General features: G+C 35.6%; 3 protein-coding genes and 1 long non-coding RNA gene across 7 annotated transcripts in view; 2 read left to right on the forward strand and 2 right to left on the reverse strand.

Annotated features, from left to right (window-relative positions):
- Positions 1-24,202, reverse strand: part of LOC121265261 — a 24,483-nt gene continuing 281 nt past the window's right edge. The window contains exons 2-3 of the long non-coding RNA XR_005940642.1: positions 20,702-20,704; positions 1-52 (exon numbers count right to left, since the gene is read on the reverse strand). This is a non-coding gene — a long non-coding RNA (uncharacterized LOC121265261). The remainder of the gene's footprint in view (positions 53-20,701; positions 20,705-24,202) is intronic.
- On the forward strand, positions 2,615-7,133 carry LOC121265256 (microtubule-associated protein 70-5-like). Its single transcript, XM_041168815.1, has 11 exons — positions 2,615-3,019; positions 3,275-3,360; positions 3,528-3,593; positions 3,694-3,864; positions 3,969-4,139; positions 4,224-4,379; positions 4,459-4,605; positions 5,721-5,792; positions 5,887-6,483; positions 6,555-6,703; positions 6,856-7,133. Exons 1-11 carry the CDS (start codon positions 2,920-2,922, stop codon positions 6,869-6,871), a joined length of 1,731 nt encoding a protein of 576 aa, XP_041024749.1. The 5' UTR covers positions 2,615-2,919; the 3' UTR covers positions 6,872-7,133.
- The window catches only part of LOC121265257 (protein FAR1-RELATED SEQUENCE 9), a 22,452-nt gene continuing 4,752 nt past the window's right edge, over positions 6,503-24,202 (forward strand). Inside the window, exons 1-3 of one of the 4 annotated variants that reach the window (XM_041168818.1) lie at positions 19,709-19,836; positions 22,188-22,459; positions 23,516-23,899. The gene's annotated coding sequence lies outside the window, so the exon portion shown is untranslated. Of the gene's footprint in view, positions 6,519-19,707; positions 19,837-22,187; positions 22,460-23,515; positions 23,900-24,202 lie in introns of those variants that run through there. The other 3 variants (XM_041168817.1, XM_041168819.1, XM_041168816.1) reach the window with 3 other exon arrangements.
- Positions 9,661-12,064, reverse strand: LOC121265255 (pentatricopeptide repeat-containing protein At4g16390, chloroplastic). The gene has a single exon (XM_041168814.1). It carries the CDS (start codon positions 11,983-11,985, stop codon positions 9,868-9,870), a length of 2,118 nt encoding a protein of 705 aa, XP_041024748.1. The 5' UTR covers positions 11,986-12,064; the 3' UTR covers positions 9,661-9,867.

The raw sequence follows: 24,202 nt of genomic DNA on the forward strand, positions 1-24,202 counted from the left end.
ATTTTTTAAAACTCGTATACAAAATATAATAAACAATTCAACTTTTTCAAATCTCAAAATAATAATAATGTTACAAAATAATATTTTAAAAATATTTTATTCAACTTATTTAAAACCATCTCTTCTTATTTTACTATTTAAATTAGTCCTTAGTAATTTGATGATGTAATATGTTAGATTTAGTAATTTAGATTGTAATAGTTTAAGAGTACAGAGTGTATTTATTTATTATTAGTTTAAAGCATGTGTTACTATTCTTTTGGGTCAAAACGTATCTTACTCGTTACTAGAACTTTTTTGTGGATGGGTAATGGGAAGCTGGCAACTGGCATGGATTTCCAGTTGTGCTTGATTAGAAAGTGGACAACAAAAGCCCACCACAACCGTTCAATGGAACTATGTAAGGAGTATAGGTCATGCAATTAGCACAGCCCAATCTTGCAGGTCATTAGAGTGAGCAAGCCCATAAGAGTTGGGCGGGAGGTGAATATAATTTGGGCTTCGGGCATAGCCAGGCCAGAATCGCTCAGTACTGTTTGAAATGGAGACGTTCCAACCTGCACTGACCAATAAAAAAGGGAAAATTGGGTAAAGTATATAAATGAATCAATGAAAAGGTTCCAAAACCAAAATCTTAAGGTCTAAACACTTGAGCAAAGACCTGAATAATACAGTTGTTAAGTTGCTTTAGCTGGCCAAATTAGACTTCAACACCAAAAGATCAGGTCCAGGTTGTCTGTGATAGTTTCATCGTTTGTTCAGGTTCAAGTTCACCTGCCGACTAGCCGAGATTGCTGAATAAACTAAACTTTTTTTCTTTTTTCTGTTCTTTTTTGTTCATAATCTTAGTATGAGAGATGTTGACACGTCACCTTAAAACAATTAACAAGTCCATTCATCTGAGAGATCAGCAAAAGTCCTAGGTCCTTTGAATAGCTAATACAAGTAAATTATTGATCATTGGCCTATAGAGATACCTAACTCTGCACTCTACCCATTTAATTAAATATTTCACGTGTTGGACTTACTCATTGAGAAAGAAATTAACCCACACGTGAGGGAGAGTGTTAAGAATATAATATAAATAATAAAATCTATCTCTTCTCATTAGTTTAAACTTTTGAGATAAGTGGTGATTTCCCATGACTTCATTCCATAAATTTTATAATTGAATGAGACACCCTTTTGAAGACTCCGTAGATATTCCAAATATGACATCATTGAAACTACTCTAAAGCTTATTAAAAACCCACCTTTAAAAAAAGATGATCCACCTACTCAACCCAATAAGGAACACAAACTAGAGAAATACCCACTTCAAACCCCAGATGTTATTTTAATCAAGAACCCCTTTTAGTGTTTTGGTTCTATTTGGGTTTGGCCATTGATCTTTCACTATTTCAAAGAGGTATTGGGTGTTGGTGGGGGTTGTGGTGAAGTAGTTCCTTTGTCGCCTAGCCAAATACCCTGAAGTACAACAAAAAACTGGCCAAATGGCTGATGTCCAAAAACACAGCTGTAGCTTTGTATAGTTTTTCTTATATCCAATCATGCTTTTAAGCAAAGATGAATGGCTCCGTCTGCATTAGAGTGTGAATATGTGATTCTTCCAAGCCACTTTTAGTTGGTCCCTTTCTATACAGAGTCATCAATACCTCATTTCCTTAGTTTTGATTCAAAATCTTTTTGAGTGACTTCCACCAAGTAGAAAAAGCGTGGTTGTTTTAAGGACGGATTTAACGCTTAAGCAATTGAATCACTCCGAAACAAGAGCTTTCCATCAATTTAGTCAGATACTGACCAGACATAATAGTCTCCTTTCCCTTTATATTTTGCATAGGACTTCAGCGAATAAATACGATATCTTTTAACAAAAATCTAGCAAAAATTAATAAAAAAGAACAGTAGAGATGAATAATAATAATAATAATAATAATAGAACTAGAACAATCATCACCAACTTTCATCGAGATAAGGAAAAAAAACCAGATAGATAAGATAATCCTTTTTTAGGAGAGAGATTTGGTATTATAATGGTCTACATCTCTTTATTTGAGAGAAGAATTTCTCAAGTTTTTTGTCCTAATTTACCAGTAAAGTAGAATAGAGATAAACATATGAACTAAATTTGAAAGTATATATTTAAGCCTTCATATCAATTTTTTTTTGGGTAATATTAAACACTCAGTAAATATTGCATGATTCACTTTATGTGTTTATTTATCTCCCACTTAAAACCTTTTAAAGGGATCTTATTTTAATCTATCTCTTATTGGGTTTTGGTTTAAGATATACAATCACGTATTAGTTTGCAAGTAGCAGGAAATGGCACAAAACGTGCCTTTGATCCTTCACTTCAATAATGTTTATAAACATCATGTCCATCCTCTGAATGCTCCAAATGTGATTGTCCAGAGATTAGGTAGTTATGTTTATCCCAATTGTTTTTAATTCAAAACCAAGTATATGATAAGAAAGAGTCGTCATCAAATAGTACCGTTGAGAAAGCATTAGCTTTTTTTTAAAAAAATAAAAAATAAAAATATTACACTATATTTTGTGGAACAGATAATACTTTTAGGATTATCTCAAGTAGTTTGAGATGTTGATGTTCAAAGCAAAGATGATGATAAAGCGGAAGTAACCGTTACTGTCAAGAGGAAGGAAGAGAGGAGCTAAACCAGCCGGCCAGGCCGGCTTATGATAAATGCCTTCCAAATTTTTGCTTCACAGCAAGGGAAGGCAATCCCACTCTTCGCGGTTAATTCCTTGAAACATAGGACTCTTCCTCAAATAAATACAGCATTTATCCTTTGACATTCATCACACATTAGAACCCAGGTCTAGGTTGCTCTTCTTGTTGGACTTTCGTGTCTTCCCTTGTAGTATTTCCAAGAGCCAAAGAAAAACTAAAAGAAGATGGGGAGCTATGAGGAACAACTCGGATGTGAAGAGCTCTCTCTTGTCCACCCTGACCCTTTTGTGTTGGAGCTCAATCGTCTGCAGAACTTACTCAGAGGTTTCTGCTGTCTTCTTATTTATGTCTGTTCTACATAATACTCAAGCTGTTAATGTGTTCAATGTGCTCCATATAATTGACTGGCGATTTGTGATATTTTAGTTATTCTTTGAGGTTCTTTTTTCTCAAATTAACTTTCAACTAGGTCCATGATTATTTTTTGTTCTCAACTTGGCAGCAAAATTAAGAAACAATATATATATATATATATCTGCCTTCGGCATTTTATGACAATAATTTTGTGATGTATTTCAGAGAAGGATAGGGAGCTAGGAGTTGCTCAGGGTGAAATCAAGGCTTTAAGAGCGACTGAAGCTTTGAAGGAGAAGGCTGTAGAAGAGGTAATCGATATTCATATGCAAACATTGTCACTCAAAAGTCTTCATACAACTATGAACATTATGTGGCACTAAGTGCAGTGGAAGTCCTTTGTTTTGAGGGAAGATATTAGTTTTCTATAAAGGTTACCACTAAATCTGTGTTTGCACTTCTTTTGTTATTTTTACAGCTCAGGACTGAAGTTCAGAAAACGGAAGAGAAACTCCGAGTCACTGAAAATCTTCTTGAACATAAGGTAAGTTCAGACTTTACTGAGGTCTCTAGGAGCTACAGAAAAATGTGCTAAACTCGTGAGGCTAAGATACTCCAATTGTGTCAAAACTGATGAAATGCAGAACATTGAAATCAAGAAAGTAACAAGTGAGAAGAAAGATGCATTGGCTGCACAATATGCTGCTGAAGCAACCCTTAGAAGGGTGTATGCAAATCAAAAGGACGATGACTCTCTTCCTATCGAGTCATTTATTGCTCCGCTTGAATCTGAAATCAAAATGTATAAGAATGAGGTACGGGATGGAAGTTTTAAAAATATCTTGTTTTCAGCCAATGCAGTATATGGACATTGTTGCTCACACTGCATGCACTTTTCCACCACTCTTGGCCGTTTTAGATTGCAGCATTACAGGAGGATAAGAAGGCTATGGAACGTCTCACCAAGTCAAAAGAATCAGCTCTACTTGAAGCAGAGAAGATCTTGAGAAGTGCTTTAGAAAGGGCTTTAATAGTAGAGGAGGTTCAAAATAATAACTATGAATTGAAGAGACAGATTGAGATTTGCCTGGTACGCTTCATGAAATCTTGTTTTGTTGATGAAGATTATGAACTTTTGAGCTATTAACCAAATTTTCATCCACACCAAACACAGGAGGAGAACAGAATCCTCGAGAAAACCAATCGCCAAAAGGTTTTAGAGGTTGAAAAGCTTAGCCAAACCATTCAAGAGCTTGAGGAGGCCATCTTAGCCGGTGGGGCTGCCGCAAATTCAATTCGTGACTACAAACGGCAGATAGATGAATTGAATGTATGTCATGGTAATATATGGAGATATCAGTATTTTATACTCCTCCAAATTTCTAACCAGCGTTTAGTCTACCTCTCAGGAGGAAAAGAGGACTCTGGAGAGAGAACTAGCAAGAGTAAAAGTTTTAGCAAACAGAGTAGCAACTGTGGTGGCTAATGAGTGGAAAGATGAAAATGACAAAGTTATGCCCGTCAGGAAATGGATGGAAGAGAGAAGACTGCTGCAGGTATTTTCGTTCCCTGGACATCTAATGTCAGAACTTTGTCGGAAATATTTTTAAAATAATATATATTATATTTATTATTAATAATATGTTGGAATTTATTTTTGAAAATTATGAATTATTTTGGAGAGAGATTAAGTAAAGTTTATAAGCAATACTTATGGTTATAAAATTTTGGATCTATACAAGTCATTCACTAGCTTAGTGGTATTGAGGGATTTGGTTAATTCAAAGGACTGGGGTTCGAATCACCCTCATGACCAAGTGGGGTTTTTTATTGATTGATTTATGTAGATTTTGGAGAGAGATTAAGGAAAGTTTATAAGCAATACTTATGGTTATAAAATTTTGGGTTTATATGTATATAACAAGTCATTCGCTAGCTTAGTGGTATTGATGGATTTGGTTAATTCAAAGGATTGTGGTTCGAATCAACCTCATGACCAAGTGGGGTTTTTATTAATTGATTTATGGAGAGCAACACCCAGATCATGGGTGTGCAAAACTCGAACCTCAAACCTGGACAAACCGGCTGGTGGGAAACAACGTGACCGTTGGACTAGGTCCAACAACCATGTCACTTGGTAACATGCATAATATATATACTTGCTCGGATCAGATTTCAGAAAAATCACATCTTTTGACTCTTTATAAATAGATCCATTGGCCTACGAATTTTAGTATGAAAAAGATAATGATAGAATTAAGTGAAGGCCATTTCAAAATTCTCTCTCCCAAAAGTTTTCATTTCTTCAAAACTTGTTATTAGAATCTGTTCATTCTGCAAAGAACAGATTTCTAATCTCTTGGTTGAATAGAAAAATCTAAGGGTATTCGGGGTTTAATTTCGTGTGTGCATAACACAGTTAGACAAACAGACTTGTTCTAGGCTTCATTGTATCTTAGAAGCAAATTCGCTTGTAACCCGTGTGCATACCGTTATTGGTGAGGGCGAATATTGTCTTAAAGAAAGCGACATTCGTAAGGTGCCTTGAAGCAAATTTTTTTCTTACTATTTTCTGTTTTGCAGCCTCTTTGCACCAACAAACTTAAGTAACATACAGATGAAAACATTTATTTCCATTTTCTGTATGATTAATCATACCTCGCAAATGTAGGCAGAGATGCAGCGCTTGAGAGACAAACTAACCATATCAGAGAGAACGGCCAAGGCAGAAGCTCAACTTAAGGTGAACATGTGACCTCGAGTCTTCCAGTCTAAACCTTTTGCTGTTGATCTTTTTAACCAAGTAAATCTTCTCTACTGATGTAAATTTTCTTCAGGATAAATTAAAGCTCAGACTTAAGATAATTGAAGAAGGTTTGAAGGATGTCACAAGTTTTTCGGTCAATCCTAATAGGTTTTGTGGGTCCCCGAAAACAGAGAAGTCCAGTAACATATTTGGCTTTCTTACCAGCAACGGTGGACTAAGAAAGAGGTCTACGTCGCAGCCAAGAGCTTCTACTGACGGTAGAAGCTCACTCTTGCAACAGCACAATTTGGAAAATGAAACAGACAATGTTGGTGGAGAGCTAAAACAAGCCAATAGCTTAAAAAAGAAACACTCTTCTGGAGAAAATGTGCTGAGAAAAGGTATATGGGTCTCCAGAAGTAAAGTTGTTGATAGCGGTGAAAAGGAGAACGCAGAAATAAGGGCAGATATGGATATGAATTTCAGTAAGGACAACAGCGATGATACAACAGCCTCACCAGAAATAACGACCAAAAGTGGCAGCAATAAAGATCAACAAAACAAAGGAAGCGATGAAGATATTGTCTCGGGATTTCTGTATGATAGACTTCAAAAGGAGGTTATCAACTTAAGGAAGCTTTGTGACGTAAGAGACAATACGTTAAATGTGAAAGATGAAGAAATAAAGGTAAACTATAGACATCTCCTCTCTCTCTCTCTCTCCCAAGTACTGCTTGCCTGAGGTAAATTCCCTTGCAGATGCTCATGAAGAAGGTTGATGCACTGACGAAATCCATTGAAGTAGAGTCTAAAAAGATGAAGAGAGAAGCAGCAACTAGAGAAAAGGAAGCTTCATCAATGAAAGTGGATAATAATAAAAAGAATAGACATGCAAACTCATCTATAAGGTACAATTTTGTGTCCATTTTTTCCTTTGTGCTCGGCATTCATGGTCAATAACCTTAATCTCATGCATTGATAATCCTATATGATATAATGTGACTTCTCATTAACTTTGCTTTCATTCCTTAAGCTTGTAGTGGTTTGCAATTTGCTGCAGGGCAACAAAAGCATAGTTAAGTTTCGTCGCATTGGAGAAAGATGAAATGACTAGGAAATCAGTTAATTTGTCAGCCGTATTGTGTGACTTCTCACTGTACATACGCAGACGAGGTTTATAACTGATGATACGCCGAAGAAATAAAGGTCTGATTTGAAAAGAGAGTTGACTTTGTAGCATCCTGTGATGGTGTTGGTATGCGTTTTCCTCTGCTTGAGATTATGTAAAGGTTTCATGGTTTTCATACTGGTGAATAAAATGTAGTCCGATTCAGGAAATATAAGTGAGTATTTTTTCTGCCTTTTTCATGAAGACCGAAATGGAGCTAAAGTTGAACTCGTTAAATGGCTGCCATGGCACTAAACTTACCCGGGAGGCACATGCCTCTTCACCTTAAATCTGTAACTATTGCCACCAAACAAGGCTTAACAGAGGTAGAATGGCTTTGTTTGCAAGCCTTTTAATGTTAATAAATTTGAATTTACTTAACAAATTAAGAAGAAAGGCTTAACAAAGCCAGAATTGGAGCGGCCCCTGACTCTGAAGTAGTGCTAAAACTACTCTTCTGCAAAATAGCATGGGAAACCGATTCCTTATAACAAAATACATACTCCTTGTGTAACCTTTTATGCTGAATACACAATGGATTTGGTTTTTTCTTATCCGGAGTCTGAGACCGTTCGTTATCAAGCAATATAGGACTTGCGTAGAAAATGACCATCATTTGTTACTCCAATACGAAAAGACGACTTTTGTAATTGGCTTGGCTGGAGAACTGTTATATACAAGTGTCACATCGGGAAGCAACCGTAATGAATTGCGAATAAGAGACTGCCGTAACCATATTCTACATGCATCTAGCACTGAAACTTTGCCCTATATATTGCAGCAACCAGAATGAGAAATACTATTAAGTTTGAGAATTCCAAGCACCTGTTATCTCCACGATTATCCGAGAGATATACAATTTCCATGGTGAATTGGTAGCTGAGCAACTGGTAGAAAAAAAATATAGCAGCAGCTAGCTATCCTGTCACTCTAAAGCTATACGCCTCAGGAATCGTGGCTAAAGATGGCTGCCATTTCTGACTCCCTTCTACCCGAAGATTCTTTAAGCATTGGAGAGCAATACCCTTAGACTTGAACTTCTGCGTGGTTCTTAACAGCAACTCCAACTGTTCCTTAGTCACCACAATCTTCACTTTCCTTCTCTTGCCAGTTTTGGGGTTGGCCGTTCTTGAAGGAATCGGAGGGCAATGAGGCTGTGCCTGGAGTGGTAAGAGATAATAAACCTCCCCAGGTTCTAGCCTGGTGTTGGGTGGCAATGGTGAATGAGGCTCAGCATGGTGTACCAGCTTAAGGCCATTGTAAGGGCCACGGGTGATTTTTTCAGCCAGTGCCCAGGCATTGAACTCCTCTCCTCCATCAGACATAAGAACTCTAATCTTCTCTTTTGGCCGATGGATCAAAACATATATGCAGTTTCCCATGATGGTGCTGTCGATCAAAGGATTTTGGATCATCAATTTATGGATTGGCATGACCGACAAAATTGGTGGTAGTTCGACGTGCAAGCCATCATGCTTTTTTTTTTTTATAAGCTTTTTCTATAGGCTAAATCAATGGTGTGGACTGTGGAGCTTTTTCTATAGGCATGGCCGACCAGTAATTCAGGTGTTAAAGGAGAACTTAATTTTTTAAGCGGAATTTAGAAGTCAAATTTTTTTTTTTTTTTTTTTTGGGACAAGAATTTAGAAGTCAACTTGTAAGCAGAATGCTATATTTGATTTCCAAACTCAGATGAGTCTAACTTTAAGCTGGGTCTAACATCCAAACACTCAATTTTTAAATTATTAAACTCATCACAACTCAAAACTTTCTTACATGTGGGACTCACAATCTTTCTCAACTTAAAACATCTTTATATATGAGACCCACAACTTTTTTCAAGTTTTTATAAAAAGTATTAAACTCATCTTAACATCCAAACACACTTTAAACTCAGTTTAGATGGGCTCCACATAACTCCCTCTACTACTTAACTCATTACTATTTATAAAAAAAACTCAGCTAAGCTCAGCTCAACATTCAAATGCAGAATGAACCGATGTTGTTCTAGTATGCTTAGCTCCAAGAACTAGTGCCGATGCACCTCCCGTGGCTTTATAATAATCTTCAATCCAAGTGATTGCTGACTTGTTTAATCTTCTTGCCAATAGTTTAGCTCTAGCATCACAACGTTTTGCTTTTTGGCTACTTTCTCCTCACTATTCAATCTATTCTATCGAATGACTGAAGAGAGAATGGCCAAAGATTGACGCTTCTAAAAACAATGGACCGAGTCAGAATCTGGGCTTTTCAATTGTTGCTTCAGTTCTTAATCAACAATAACTTCATCTTGTTTTCATTACTTGAAACAACAGCTTCTTCCTGTCTTTTTTTTTTTTTTTTTTTTTTTTTCTTTTTGTTGAATGGATACATCTCAAGAATTTTGAATTGGAACTAATCAAAATATATTAATAAGAGGATGGGTAATTTAGCCTCTTTTTTTTATTGACACTGAATGTCCAGAAACAGAATCCCAACTAATCTCAGGAGTGCAGAGGCCCTCAACAAGGAGTTTTCTGCAAATACATCTCGGGTAATTTAAAGGAAAAATCCCCCAATCCGATGGCTCCTAGAGATTGTTTGCACCCAAGGAGATTTGAACCTTAGACCTGAGGGGAGCATACCCCCAAACCCAAGGCCTTTACAACTTGAGCCAACCCCTAAGGATTGGGTAATTTAGCCATTGAAAGCAAACAATAATTCTTAAAAACTTCTGTGCTTCCATAAGACATCAAAGTATAAATAGATTTCATTGTCTAATATAAAAAAAATTGTTCTCTTACTAGAGAGTGATAAAATGAACAAATAAAAGAGGCATTTTGAAGCAGGAAATACCATTTCTAGGCATTACATGTCAATGAGAAGAGCAGTTCCCATAATGCCAGACCATTATGAGCAAGACACCTATGGAGCAACTAATTCAGGCGAACTTCTAGACTCCAACCATGACTGGGCTGCGACCTTTGTAGTCAAAAACCAGCCAACCTTATCAGGAGCCTCATGGAACGGAGCATTGAGTTCCTTCAAATGTGTCTCAAACACAGTCGCTAAACCCTTATCTGAGTACTTGTGTTTCCCATGTCCAGTATTGATTCCAAGCAATGGAGGAAGCTCCTCCCCACATTTCACGGCCTTGGACAAATCATTTATCCAAACATGTAATGCAGTGAGAGCTGCCCCAAGAGAGAGACCCTTTAGATGTAGAGACCACTGGGTTGGGGACCTGGACTGTATATCTGTGTATATCTCAAGTGTAAGCCCCAGCTCTAGTAGCTCACATGCTCTCTCCAACAGATTTAGGTTTACACTGAGATCAATTAAGCAATTGCAGTAAGCCTTCCTTACATCCAGACTAACCGAATCGAAGAGTTCTGAAGCTTGCTTTTTAAACTCTCCATCACTATCTTGCTCCTCTAACAAGAGCTTTACCACATGGCCGAGCTTTGAATTAGCCTTCTTGACACAATCAGTAAGCTTATTAAGTTCTTCCTTAGGTGTTTGGGTCATCACATTCAGAAGACAACCACAGAAGCGTTCATCTGGAGTAATTCCCAACTCCAAGAGCCGATGGAATGTCCTAACAACATCATCGGTACGTTGGGCTTTCCCATAGCATTGAATTAGTGATGTCAAGACAAAAATATTTGGCTCAAAACCCCCCTCCAACATTTCATTCAACATTGCCTCTGCCTCTGAGACTTTTCCACTGCAGGAATGTATCGTAATCAAGGAGGAAAATGACCAACTGTCAGGCTTGCAAGTCCCAGAATTCTTCATATCTTCAAAAATCTTGACAGCTTCATCAACATAGCCAACATCAGCACACATGGCCAAAAGTGTATTGTAGAGAACTACATTCAACTCCATCCCCTTCTCCTTCATCTCCTTGTACACACTAAGCGCATCTTCACCATATCGAGCTCTACCATAGGCCCGTAAGAGAGATGCATATGTTGCCCAACTCGGGGAAAATCCATTGCTGATCATTTCCTTGTAAATGGTTTTCGCCTGCCAAGGCCTTTTAGCTCTTCCCATAGCATCCAGCAAAGTATTATATATAACCAGGTTAGGCTTTGCACCAAGAGCCTTCATCTCTTCAAAAACATTCAAGCACCCGTCAAAATTTCCTGACACCCCATACACTTTAATCAATGTCGAGAATGTCACTGGGTCAATGCGCCACTTTCCAGTTCTAGCTCGGTCATACAAACTCAAAGCCATATCAACATTACCAGCCCGTCCATAGGCATCTATCATAGCAGAATAGGTAACATCATCGGGATCACACCCAAAAGTAGGCATCTTCTCAAACCACTCCACAGCCTTATTTGGCAAAGAACACATCCTAGCACAGGTAATCAGAGTCGAGAACGTGACATTATCAGGTTTTAACCCTCTCTCAAGCATTTCATCAAACAGCTTCTCTGCTCCAACCAAATCCCTACACTTTCTAAACACCTTAATAGTCACATTATAAAGAACTACTTCCCTATTTGGTTTCAACCTCTGCTGAAAGTACCTCAGTGCAAGCAATGCGGTGTCAGGGTTCATCGCGTTATTAAGAACAATCACAGCATCTTGTTCCAAAATTCTATCTCCCAAAGCCGCCAGAACTTCAGCAACATCTTCCTCATTTGGATTACATGAATTCAAAGACTCAGCCACTTTCGCAAGAGAAGCGTACCTTGCATCGTAGGAATGTTGCCGAAGCCGTGATGCTTTGGGACTTCTGGGATTGACCCAGATGTAGCTTCTGGATGAGGACCCAGATTTTCCATCTGGGTATTTAGTATTTGAGTCTTCCGAGGGACTTGCCTTTTGGGTTTCTTGTGGGATTGGGTCTTGTATAGAAGAAACATGTCTTATTTGGAACAAGGTTTTAGGCTGAGGTTGGAGAGGACTCGGCTTGAAAAAAAACGTTAAGCTTCTGAGAATGGGTTTTCGTGATGAGGACAGAGAGTTGCCGAAAGATTGGCGGTCATGGAAGAGAGAGGAGGGTGAGGAGCAGAGATGATAAGCCATTTCCCTCGCTCAAGTATTTGCAATGGTGTGCGTCTTCAAAACGCTTGATTTGCTTTTCGGGTTTGAGAGTGAGCGGAAGCAGGCCTCATCGAGTTAGATTTCCAATATTGACCTTCAGTTTATGGTGGAAATATCTATCCAGAAATTAGGGTTATGACAATAGCTATTATCCTCTCCCTCATGTAACCTTGTCCTTAAAGGGAAACAGATTAAGCTAATTAATCTTTTTGTAAGCAAATAGATTAATAGATATTCTTATATAAAAATATTGTTCTCTACCTTATATTCTCTAATCTCTGATTATAACTATTAATATGATATGCTTTATAAAATTAAATTAATAAACCCACAACCGTTTATACAACCATATTTTCAATTAAAAGTATTTTATAAAATAATTATAAAAATGAATTATTTTATTAAAATGCCTCATTTTAAAATATGATTGTATTAAATATTATGTAAATGATTGTATGTCTATTATGATTTAATTTTATATATTATCCACTTAAGTGGTCAGTCACTAAAAAAATATATAATTTCAAATCAGTAAAACATATACCATTGTTTTACGAGGAATTTTATGCATCAGCCACTATTTACTCTCACATCTCACGTCTATAATTTTTTTTCATAAGATGTGGAGTAGTGGATGGTGACTGATGAGAAGAATTTTTTTTATATTATAAAAAAGACCCGAGACTACCCCGCCAACTTTCCATGAAACACAAGAAATCTTATAACAAAAACATCCCAAAATTGGCCTGAGCTTGGGGTATCCATGACTTGACATAGAGAATCCAGGAGTTCCTTTTCTAAAGAAAATAGATCTGCATTATCTATCATTTTCGCACTCAAATGCAGAGGGGTCAACAGCATAAAATAGGTAAAATTATGAAATTACAACAAAAATAATACACTTTTTTAATCAAAACCATTCTTCGAACTTCACCTTTAGTTTTGTTTGAAAATTTTACCCATGCCAAAAGCTTGTTCGGTGATACCGCTCATTAGGTGAGTATAGGTGGTTGATGGATCTTATATTGCTTGAAAATAATAAGCTATTACTCTTTATAATAATTCCAAGAGACTCCAATTGTGCTATTGATTAATTATTTTAGAACACATGACACTATTGTATATTTCGACCAAATATTGTATTATGCAAGACCACACATGACACTAATACATGCTTGACGACTTCAAAATATATCTAAGATATTAATACGTTCAACAACAGCTGAATATCTCACTATAGATATCAAAATCACCATTAATAGCTGAACAGAATTAACCTGTTATTATTGTCATCATGAATTGGATATTGTAACACCCTGCTCCCTACGGTTAATAATAAAGTCATTTTTAAAAATTCTCTGGAGCTGGAGTTCTACTATTGAACTTTGACTTAAAAATATTTTCTTTTATTCTAAAGGAAGCATCAAGTACAAATATTTTTTATAATTAAATAAAGTCGTTTTGCATTAAAACAATGAAATCATAAATGAGAGTGAGTGTGCAAAAGCATTTATTAAAACTTCTCAAAACTCGTGCCATAAAAATCATAACTTAAAATTTATATACATGATCTAGGTCACTGTCACGCCTCCTTAGACTAAGTCTCGTCTTGCAACTCCTTCGTCATAATTATCATAACCTAGAGTGCTTTAAAAACATAAAAACAAATTAAAATGAGTCGATAACTCAATAAGAAACTCATTATAACGTAAATATACTTAACATAAGATTTTTTATAAAATATTTCATGTTGAGAACTTAAATACATGACTGATCATACTGATGTTTATGCTATGCATGACTGATTTATCTGAATTAACTGACTAATCTGATTTATCTGGTTTATTTGGCTAGCCAACACACTTAACTATCTATGCAAGGTTGTGCACTAACTTCAGCAGCAAAGGAAGCCGACTACGCAGTACTATGGTGTACTACGGTGAACCACGCTTGAGTTCGTAGCTTGCATGCCCATCCTAAAATTGTATTGGTATCATGCTTCTAAATGATCATCTGATTAATTGATCTGATCTAATCTTGCACTCGAACTTAAAATAACTTACGTGTCTTAATGCAATGTAAGATGCATGATATGTATAATACATGCATAACTAAAATATGCAGAATAAAACATGATGAATGACGTGCTTGCAAATATCATGACATGCGTTGTACGTAAACACTAGCTTTAAAAGAATTGGCTTTAATAATAATATATATAACTAGCTAATGTATGCTAATCTTAATTCATGGTTAAGCTACTTACTTTGTAGTGTTGCTTTTTAAAATTCTCGACATAAAATCGATCACGGTGTTGGACTGGGAGGTTTATGATTTTTTTTCAAATAACACACAGAATGGAGATATTTATAGAGAGACTTGTGAGAGGGTGACGATCAGTTTGAGTTAAACTCAGTTAAAAAGTTTTAACGTGAAGATGACTTGTAGAGTTGTAGTCAGATTAGGATGCTGACAAGTTCGAGTTCGAGTTGGACTCAGTCACGATCATTCAGGAAGAGAGTTTGAATTTAAAAACATGATCTAGTAGTTCATTTTTTAATGCAGGATTGACAATAACTGAGACTGTGTAAGTGACTTCAATCAGTGATGATTTTAAATTGAAATAAATTTATAATGACCAATCTTTAAATTCTAAAAAGAGTCTAACTCGTTCAATAAACAATAAATGAGATTTAACCTAGTTATTGAGTTTAATTAAAACTGCTAATCAACTTCAATAATTTATTTCTAGTGGACTTATCTAATATAGCTCATTAAATATAATTTTGATCCAATAAAAATTATGAATATCTCAACCTTAGAATTATTAGGTCAGGTCGTTACAAACTCTCTTCCTTACAAAAATTCCATCCTCGGAATTTGCTATATCTCCAACAACCTACATTCTTTCTATGTCTCTTTTACTCCTCAATAGTTTAGTCGAACTTAATATTCCAACAGTTATAATTGTCCCATATTTTGGTCTGATGCTTTACTAAACCTTTAAGCATACACGTTGGCATTCTGTGTGGCAATCATTATATACTCCTAATTCAACTCAAAGGTAAACAAGCATTTGCCTTAACGATGTGATCGATTAAAAGCCTAATAATAAATTCACCCAACAATTATATTAATGCCACATACAATAGTAACTAACGATATGCACATAAATAAAACTCTCCACATGAAATAATAATAAAATTCTCCACCTAAAATAATAATCTTAATAAATCATAAACTAAAACTCTCCAAAGTGTGGATCCTAAGTCTTACACCTCGTTCTTGGAGATAGAATCGTGTTACCTATACATAAGATATTTTCCACCAATTATCATAAAATACCATATATAGATCTATATCATAACTCTAAAATTCACTAAATTCATTCCTAATTTCCTTGTATTAAACTCCACAAAATATAAGACTATTTTCTCATGAACAAGATGCTTCATTAATTTTAAAACCAAAGGTTCCTAGTCTCATATTTATAAACTTCCCCACCTTATGCGAAAAACCATTTTCATGTTGTAAGTGCACTTTGACATGCATGTATCCAAAAACATTTCATTCATAATTTTCATTAAAACAATAAAATAGTAAAAATTAAAAATACTTACTATGGAACAGGACATGCCTTGAGGAGACTTTAGCCTATATTTTGTTTCACTTTACTTTCAAAATTTCTTTATCCTTGTAAAAGTTTTTTTTTTTTTTTAAAAAAAAAATCTACAGAATCTTCGACCTGGGCTCTAATACCAACTGTAACACCCCGCTGCCCAAGGTTAAGAATGAACTCACTTTTAAAAATTCTCGAGAGCGAGAGTGCTACTACTGAATCTTGACTTAAAAATATTTTCTTTTATTCTAAAGGAAACGCCAAGAAAAAATATTCTTTATAATTAAATAAAGTTGTTTTATATTAAAATATTGCAATCATAAATGAGAATGCACATAAACATTTATTAAAAGTTCTCAAAGCCCGTACCATAAAAAATCATAACTTAAAATTTCTGTACATGATCTAAGCTATATCACGCTTTCTTGGACTAAGTCTCGTCCTGCAACTCTATTGTCATAATTATCATAATCTGTGGTAGTTTAAAAACATAAAAACAAATTGAAATGAGTTGATGACTTAGTAAGAAACCTATTATAAAGTAAACATATTTAACATAAGATTTTTCATAAAATATTTCATACTGAAAACTTAAAATCATAACTAATCATATTGATGTTTATGTTATATGACTGATTTATCTGAATTAATTGACTGATATGATTTATTTGACTTATCCGGTTAGCCAATACACTTAACCATGTGTACAAGGTTGTGCACTAACTTTCCCTATTGTAGCAAATGAAAGCCGACTGTGTAGTACTCTGGGGTACTACAATGGACTACACTTGAGTCCATGACTTGCACGCCTACCCTGAAACTGCATTGATACCATGCATCTGAATGACAATTTGATTAACTGATCTAATATTATCTTGCACTTAAACTTAAGATAGCTTACGTGTCTTAAGATAACTAGTTAACATATGTTAATCATAATTCATAATCAAGCTACATATCTTATAGTGTTGCTTCCTAAAATTTTCGACACAAAATTGATAACGATACTGGACTGGGAGATTTATGATTTTTTTTCCAAATAACACGAGAAATTGAGAAATTTATAGAGAAAATTTGGGAGTGAGTGACGACCAGTTTGAGTTGGATTCGGTTAAAGAGTTTTAACGTGAATATGACTTGTACAGTTGTATTCCTGTTGGAATAGGATGCTGACAAGTTCAATTTTGAGTTAGATCTGATCACGATTATTCAAGAAGAGAGCTTGAATTTAAAAACATGATATAGTAATTCATTTAATACAAAATTGGCAGTGACTAAGATTGTGTAGGAAATTTCAATCAATAATGATTTTAAATTGAAATAAATTTATAATGACCGATCTTTAAATTCTAAAAAGAGTCTAACTCATTCAATAAATAATAAATGAGATTTAACCTAGTTATTAAGTCTAATTAAAACTCCTAATCAATCTTAATAATTTATCGCTAATAAATCAATCTCAAAAATTTATTGCTAGTAGACTTATCCAATATGAGCCATTAAATATAATTTAGACTTAATAAAAATTATTAATATCTCAACCTTAGAATTATTAGGCCGGGTCGTTACTGAAATATAGTTATACAGTTTCAACATCAAATTTTGAACCATCCATATCTAACCAAACAGAGTCTCGACGCGATATTCACAACTTAAACATTTCTTACCAACACTCATCTCAAACATTAGAATAACGGCCTTCCCCCAACTCCAAAATAATCCAATTCTCATTGTCAAGAGCCTAAAACTCAATCCAGGTAGAAACAATGAAAATCTTAGAACTTTACCTTAATTTTCTGGTTGTTTGAGAGCCAGATACATTAGCATTCGATGTGGTAGCTGCCTCAGTAGCAGGCAAAATAATCCTTTATATAGGGTTAAAATGGAAATTCTTTAGCAACTTCATAAACCGCCTATCCATCTGCTCCATATGTGCTTGCCATTGTGTGTTTTTTTTTTTTTTATTATTATAAACACAATGGCAAGCACATATGGAGCAGTGGAAATTTGGATGAATGACCATGTTCGAAGAGCTTGCGCAAATAGCCGTGCTGATTTTGTATACGGCTTTCTTGAGGTGTTGCTCTATTATGACTACTACTACCACCATATGAATCAAGGGTATCATTATCTTTAGAAAATAAAAGATATACTTTCGAACCTCAATACTGCAGAAGCTGTTTTTATTTAATCATGTTATTACTCTTGTCATGAAATTGTTCTAGACTTCTTCAAAGAAAAGGAAGTGAGTATTGGCTTATATGGCGATTTGAAGGGAAAGCCACACTTTCAGATTTGATGCAAAGTAAAGACTAAATGTTGGTACTTTCTCTCATCAGCCATTTCATATGGTATATGATGCCTCTATATTACACCCACTGTGCTAAGTTCGAGAATTTACTTTCTCATCAGACAAACCCAAATGTTGGGCTATTTATCAAATTCTATCACTTGTAAACCCTTAAATCTTCAAGAGACTCGAACTCACAAGGAAAATTCTATTGCTGAGGCTTTAGTGAGTTCCATTTTGCACGTGGAAGACCAATGTAAACGCTCTGCAAAACATATTTTCAAAGTGAAAATCAAAATATTCCTAATTAGACCCTAACTTATATGGTTTGAATATTCCTAAAAAGTTGTGGACCTGACAAGCCCAATCATGTCTATAAGCTGCAAAAGTCTTTATATGGGCTCAAACAGCCGAGCCTGGTACACTGCACTGAGTGGTCACCTGCTACAATTGTGCTTTCCATCAGTCCAAATCTGACGTTTCCTTGTTTATCTACAATCAGAATGATATTGTGGCTTATTCAACGAGGAAAGCCTAAAAACAATGAAAGAAGTAAAGTATAAAATATAAAAATCTGGAACTTATATATAGATATCATAACATAGCAAAAGATTGGAACTAACCGTTCCTCATCAAGAATTTACCAGAACAATTTAAGTTTGACCATTTTAGCTTTCCAAATCCCGTGTTTGTGATGGTTACATAAATATGTCAGGTAGAAACTACGATTCTTGGAGAGGTCCAGGACATGTGTAAGGCTACTGAAAGGGAGAATAGAATCATACAAACAATCACGAGACAACTCTTATTTGCATTGGATGGACTTCACTGGACTGGGATTGTGCATAGGGATATTAAGCCACACAAGGTTCCTGTACGTTCTGCATTTTATCCATCTATGCATTGGTCTTCATTTTAGGGAATTTGGATAAATGCCTACTCATATTGGGTTTGATGTTCCTGTACGTTTAGCAATTTCTTTGAATTTTCTTATTGATTCTGAATTAACAGGTAGCTCAATGAGATGCAATTCTGTGTCCCATACATAGAAAGTTATCCTATGTTTACAATATGGTGAACACATAATTATTCATGAATAATTATACTTAGCATTCCACACACACAACTTCTTTTATTTTATTTTTCTATTTCCCATAACAAGTATGTGGTGTGTGAAAGTATACACGAGGGATTTTGCATAGAACCTTCTTCACCTTCTTGTAGCAGCGATGGCATCCAAGAAAACAAAATCTCTCAAATAGCAATCTGTCGATCAGCCTACGACAGAATCAAAGCAGATTCTGACACAAAAGATGGGTATGTGAAAATAACGAAGATCTATCTGGAAGCCAAAATCAAAGTAACATTTTAAAGGACAACCACAAAAAATTGAAGATTGGATCATAATATCAAATGGGTATTGAGAGGCAGAGAGTGGGAAGTTACAAAATTTACGAACCTTTTTCCCATGGCTGGCTGGCTGGCAGACTGTTCAGATCTCAACCTCAGACAAACAGAAATACGAAGAAGACTACTTTTTAGAGCAACTAAAGTGAAAGTGTGGAACAGACTGCACAGAAGCGGCCAGAGAGCGAGAGATCAAGACATCAAGGGTTAGCCCATAAGGCATGCTTCGAATCATCGTATTTCGCAGGACTGTTCATACGGGTCAGGTAACGGTTTAAGCCCGGTACCCGGGTTTTTTAAAAACAGACCACCCGTATCAAAACGACGCCGTTTTGGTTAAAGAAACGGCGCCGTTTTTGTACTCTTCTTACTATCGCTCTCAGATCGATCTCTCCCTCTAGGCTCGCTGTCTCTCTCTCACGCCGAACCCTAGCCTCCTCTGCCGATCGAAGTTCCGCTCCGTCGCGCCGTCGTCTTCATCACGCTCCATCATCTTCATCCTCGTGCACCGATCGAAGTTAGTTTTTCTCCGTCTCTCTCTCTGCGTTGACACTGTTGAGCTTTTATAGCTCATGGAGATGTTGAGCTTTTACCATGTATCGCTTCTGGGTCTTTAGGGTCTTTGTGACATTGAACTTTTACCATGTATCGTTTGATTCAGTTTATGGGTCTTTATGGTTGAGTTTATTCACCTCATCATGATCTGAGCGTGCCTATTATTTTGACATTTTTGCATTGAGTGAATGTCACAAGTGATTCCCAAATTTCAGATGGATTTCTATGATTAATCTTTATTATTATTGCTGCTGGTTTATATGGGAGTTAGTGTTAATTAAGTGTAGTTTGATTGCTATATGCCATATGTTCATCTGGTGGTTTGTGTAGTTTGTGGTCTAAAGCAGCTTCTGGGTTGTTTAATAGACAAAATGTTACTGCTACAGTGACTCAGTGACTCGATGGATTCAGTCTTCTTGTTGTTGATTATATCCTCTGCTTAGTTGGATTGAGTCTTGGATGGCTAGTATTTCATGGTATTGCTTGTTGTGTATGCAATTACCTGGATCTGTTTGCTGTAAGTTTTCTTGGAGCTTTGATGTGTTAATTTCATCTGCCTCAATTACATTTTACATTTCGTACTTTAAACTATTAAAACTGATTATTTTTTGTTTTTTGCACTTTTCAATAGCTTGAAACTTAGGCTTTGCATGAAAAGATAATCGTGCAAAACTCAAGAATTAATTTTGCATTTTTCCTTTACAAAAATACCCTATTTTTTGCATCAAAAGTGACACTCCATTTTCAAGAGAAATTTCAAGTTGATATTTAGTGGTTGACATTGAAGGGTTTGTTATGCTATAGTGGGGTGGCTTGATTGAGTCAACCCCCTATGTGGTCTGAAAACTCTTGTAGCATATAAACTTCTCCTTTCTCAATAGAACCATATTAATTTGATAAAAAAAAAAAAAAAAAAACTTTTATCTTTGCAGTTTTTATCATTTGCAGAGTTCTTACAAGTGTGGGCATGAGAGTGAGACATAAAGGAGGAAATGCTTTGTTAATAAAACTTTTACATCAGAACAATGAAACACTTCTCATCTTGATCAGACGTTCAGGGGATTTTATGTATTTTATCATAAGAATCAATTGAGATTGATCTATATCCCTATGAAGAATCCATTTCCTTTCCCAATAATTTCTATATTATGAAAAGAGACATGAAGCATGAATCACATACATCTGTGGAAGAGGATTATTATGATTAGGATAGAAGTGCAGCAATTTCTATATAGACAAGGAAGCCGCTTACCTTCCGGTTTAACGCTAAGCAGCAGCCTGAGCAAAATTTAAAGTAAAGAGCAAAAAGCTTTCTACTTGTGCTCAGTCATGACTCATACCCACCATCTGACTCTTCTTCAATGGAAGCGGCTGATGTAGACTTCACTTTTGCCGGGTTTGGTTGGTTTGTTGTTCAAAGAAGAGGGGCAAATAGATGCCCCTAAACCCTAGATTCTTACATCGCATTGCTTGACTTGTTCTAAAAAATGGCGATTTTCTAAGCTGATTTTTGAATCCCTTCCCAGTTGGTTGAAATTACGTTGATCGAGTTCTAGGCTCCATCGAATCTCGATGACGTGCATGTGCCTAGAGTTAGGGCTTAAGGTGCCATGATCCTTTTAATTTCTTCAAAGCCCGCATGCCCAAGGTTTTATCATCCTGAAGATTAGGGACAAATAAGTAATTATTAGATACTGTATATTTTTAGGCATGATTAGGTTTTACAAACTTTTTAAACCATTTCATCGCATCCCATCTCATTTCAACATCTAAATATCATTTAAATAGAAATATTTTTTAATTTCAAATTGTCAACTTTTCAACTTTTTTATCTAATCATTATTTAATTATTACAACTTTCCCAAACTGGGGCCTCCTGCGACTTGGTGCATGCTGATCTTGAGTGCTGAGACAGGGTTGTCCAACCCCGACAAACCCATCCAACATAAATGCAACTAAATTTTGATTCCCCCCCCCCCCCCCCCCCCCCCCCACCCCACCCCCGGCCCCCCCCGGCCACTCATTGCATTTACCTAATTTTTCTCCAATTTGTAAATGCAGTACTGGATGAATCTTCAATGTCTGGCCTGATCATTTCCAAGCTACTCGTGCATACTTAATTACTGTCTTTTCCTCCTTTCTAATTTTCTTACCTCTTCATGTTCATAATCCTTGGAAAGCTGATAACCATAACACGCATAACAATCCAAGATAAAGTGCGTGCATGGACTTATTCTTAAAAAATATTAAAAAAATTGTCATTATGGAAAACAATATTATTTTTCATTTTTGTTATCTGATGATCTTTTTCAGTGTATTGTACTAGCTTACCATCTTTTCCTGGGCTGGGCTGAGCTGGGCTATAAAAATCAGTACCAAGCTGCAGGCCCCGCCTTTAGGTGCTGAGAGATGGTTTCAGCCATTTACAACCCCAACCGGCCCATCCAATTGTCCACCATAAAATGCAACAAAATCTTCATGAATCAGTTCATTTTTGGCCGCATATAAACCAATTATGAACAACCGTTTACGAAGTTGTATCTCAAAATGTATGGAATGGGATCTATAATGTCATATCTTGCTAGGTACTTTAACTCTTTTCTTCCCCTTTAATTTTTTTCTATTTGATTTCTTAGGCTTATCAACTTTGGGAATTGATAGTGAGGTGTAAGAATTAAAAGAAATAATATTATTCATTTCAGATTTTATTATTCTAGCCATTGTGGTACATTATAAACAGTTGACATGTAAAGTTACTGCAAATTTATTAATCGTGTTAGCAAGTGTGATTGAAAATAATAAGATTTATAATACATGCATGTGTAAACACTATACAATATGTGCATGGATATAATAGATAAGTCATTCGGAGAAAAAATCACCATACCTCATTACAAGCTTAACTATTAATCCAAAAGCTTGAAAGCTATTAAATTTGATTAAATCCTTACTCTTTATTATCATAAAATCTTGCATGCTTCTCTCTTTGGTAGCCACACTCTTCTGTCACCGTTCAATAACTTGGCAACATGCATCAAGACATGTTAATTCAACCTATAACCCATGACAAATTCTCGCATCTAAAACTAATTATTACTAATCTAATATTTAATAAAAAAATTATTATGCAGTTTCGAAATATAATTTATATGATAGTTAAATTAATCATGATATATAATAATATTATATGAAATAAGATGAGATGAGAAATCAGTAAATAATAGTGAGATAATTTGTGAATAATAATGAAATTGTTTGAGTTAAAATGTTTCATGGGTTTTGGGAAGGAGAGAAAAAAAATTATAAAGTTAAAAGAGAGTTAGAATATAATTTTTAATATAATTTTTGTTTTGAGATTTAAAAAAGTCGAATTATTTTTTGTGTTTTGTTTGGAAGTTTGGGAAAGTTTAATGATTAGATAATGATTAGATAAAAAAGTTGAAAAGTTGACAATTTGAAATTAAAAAATATTTGTATTTAAATGATATTTAAATGCTGAGATGAGATGAGATGAGATGAGATGAGATACGATGAAATGGTTTAAAAAGTTTGTAAAACCTAATCATGCCTAAAAATATACAATATCTAATAATTACTTATTTGTCCCTAATCGTCGGGATGATAAAACCTTGGGCCTGCAGGCTTTGAAGAAATTAAAAGGATCATAGCACCTTAAGCCCAAACTCCAGGCACATGCACGTCATCGAGATTCGATGGAGCCTAGAACTCGATCAGTGTAATTTCAACCAACAGGGAAGGGGATTCGAAAATCAGCGTAGAAAATTGCCATTTTTGAGAACGAGTCGAGCAATGCGATGGAAGAATCTAGGGTTTAGGGGCTTCTGTTTGCCCCTCTTCTTTGAACAACAAACCAACTAAACCCGGCAAAAGTGAAGTCTGCATCAGTCGCTTCCATTGATGAAGAGCCAGATGGTGCATATGAGTCATGATTGAGCACAAGTAGAAAGCTTTTTGCTCTTTGCCTCAAATTTTGCTCAGGTTGTTGCTCAACGTTAAACCGAAAGGTAAGCGGCTTCCTTGTCTATGTAGAAATTGCTGCACTTTTATCCTAGTCATAATAATAGTCTTCCACAGATGTATGTGATTCATGCTTCGGGTCTCTTTTCATAATATAGAAATTATTGGGAAAGGAAATGGATTCTTCATTGGGAATTTTGCCCACCGCTGGTCTGAGGATTACTTTTCTTTTTTTCGTGGAGGAAATTGGTTCTTCAAAGGGATATAGATCAATCTTAATTGGTTCTTATGATAAAATACGTAAAATCCCCAATCGTCTGATCAAGATGAGAGTGTTTCATTGTTCTAAT

This window comes from Juglans microcarpa x Juglans regia, chromosome 5D, assembly GCF_004785595.1.
Source record: "Juglans microcarpa x Juglans regia isolate MS1-56 chromosome 5D, Jm3101_v1.0, whole genome shotgun sequence".
Classification (NCBI taxonomy): Eukaryota; Viridiplantae; Streptophyta; class Magnoliopsida; order Fagales; family Juglandaceae; genus Juglans; species Juglans microcarpa x Juglans regia.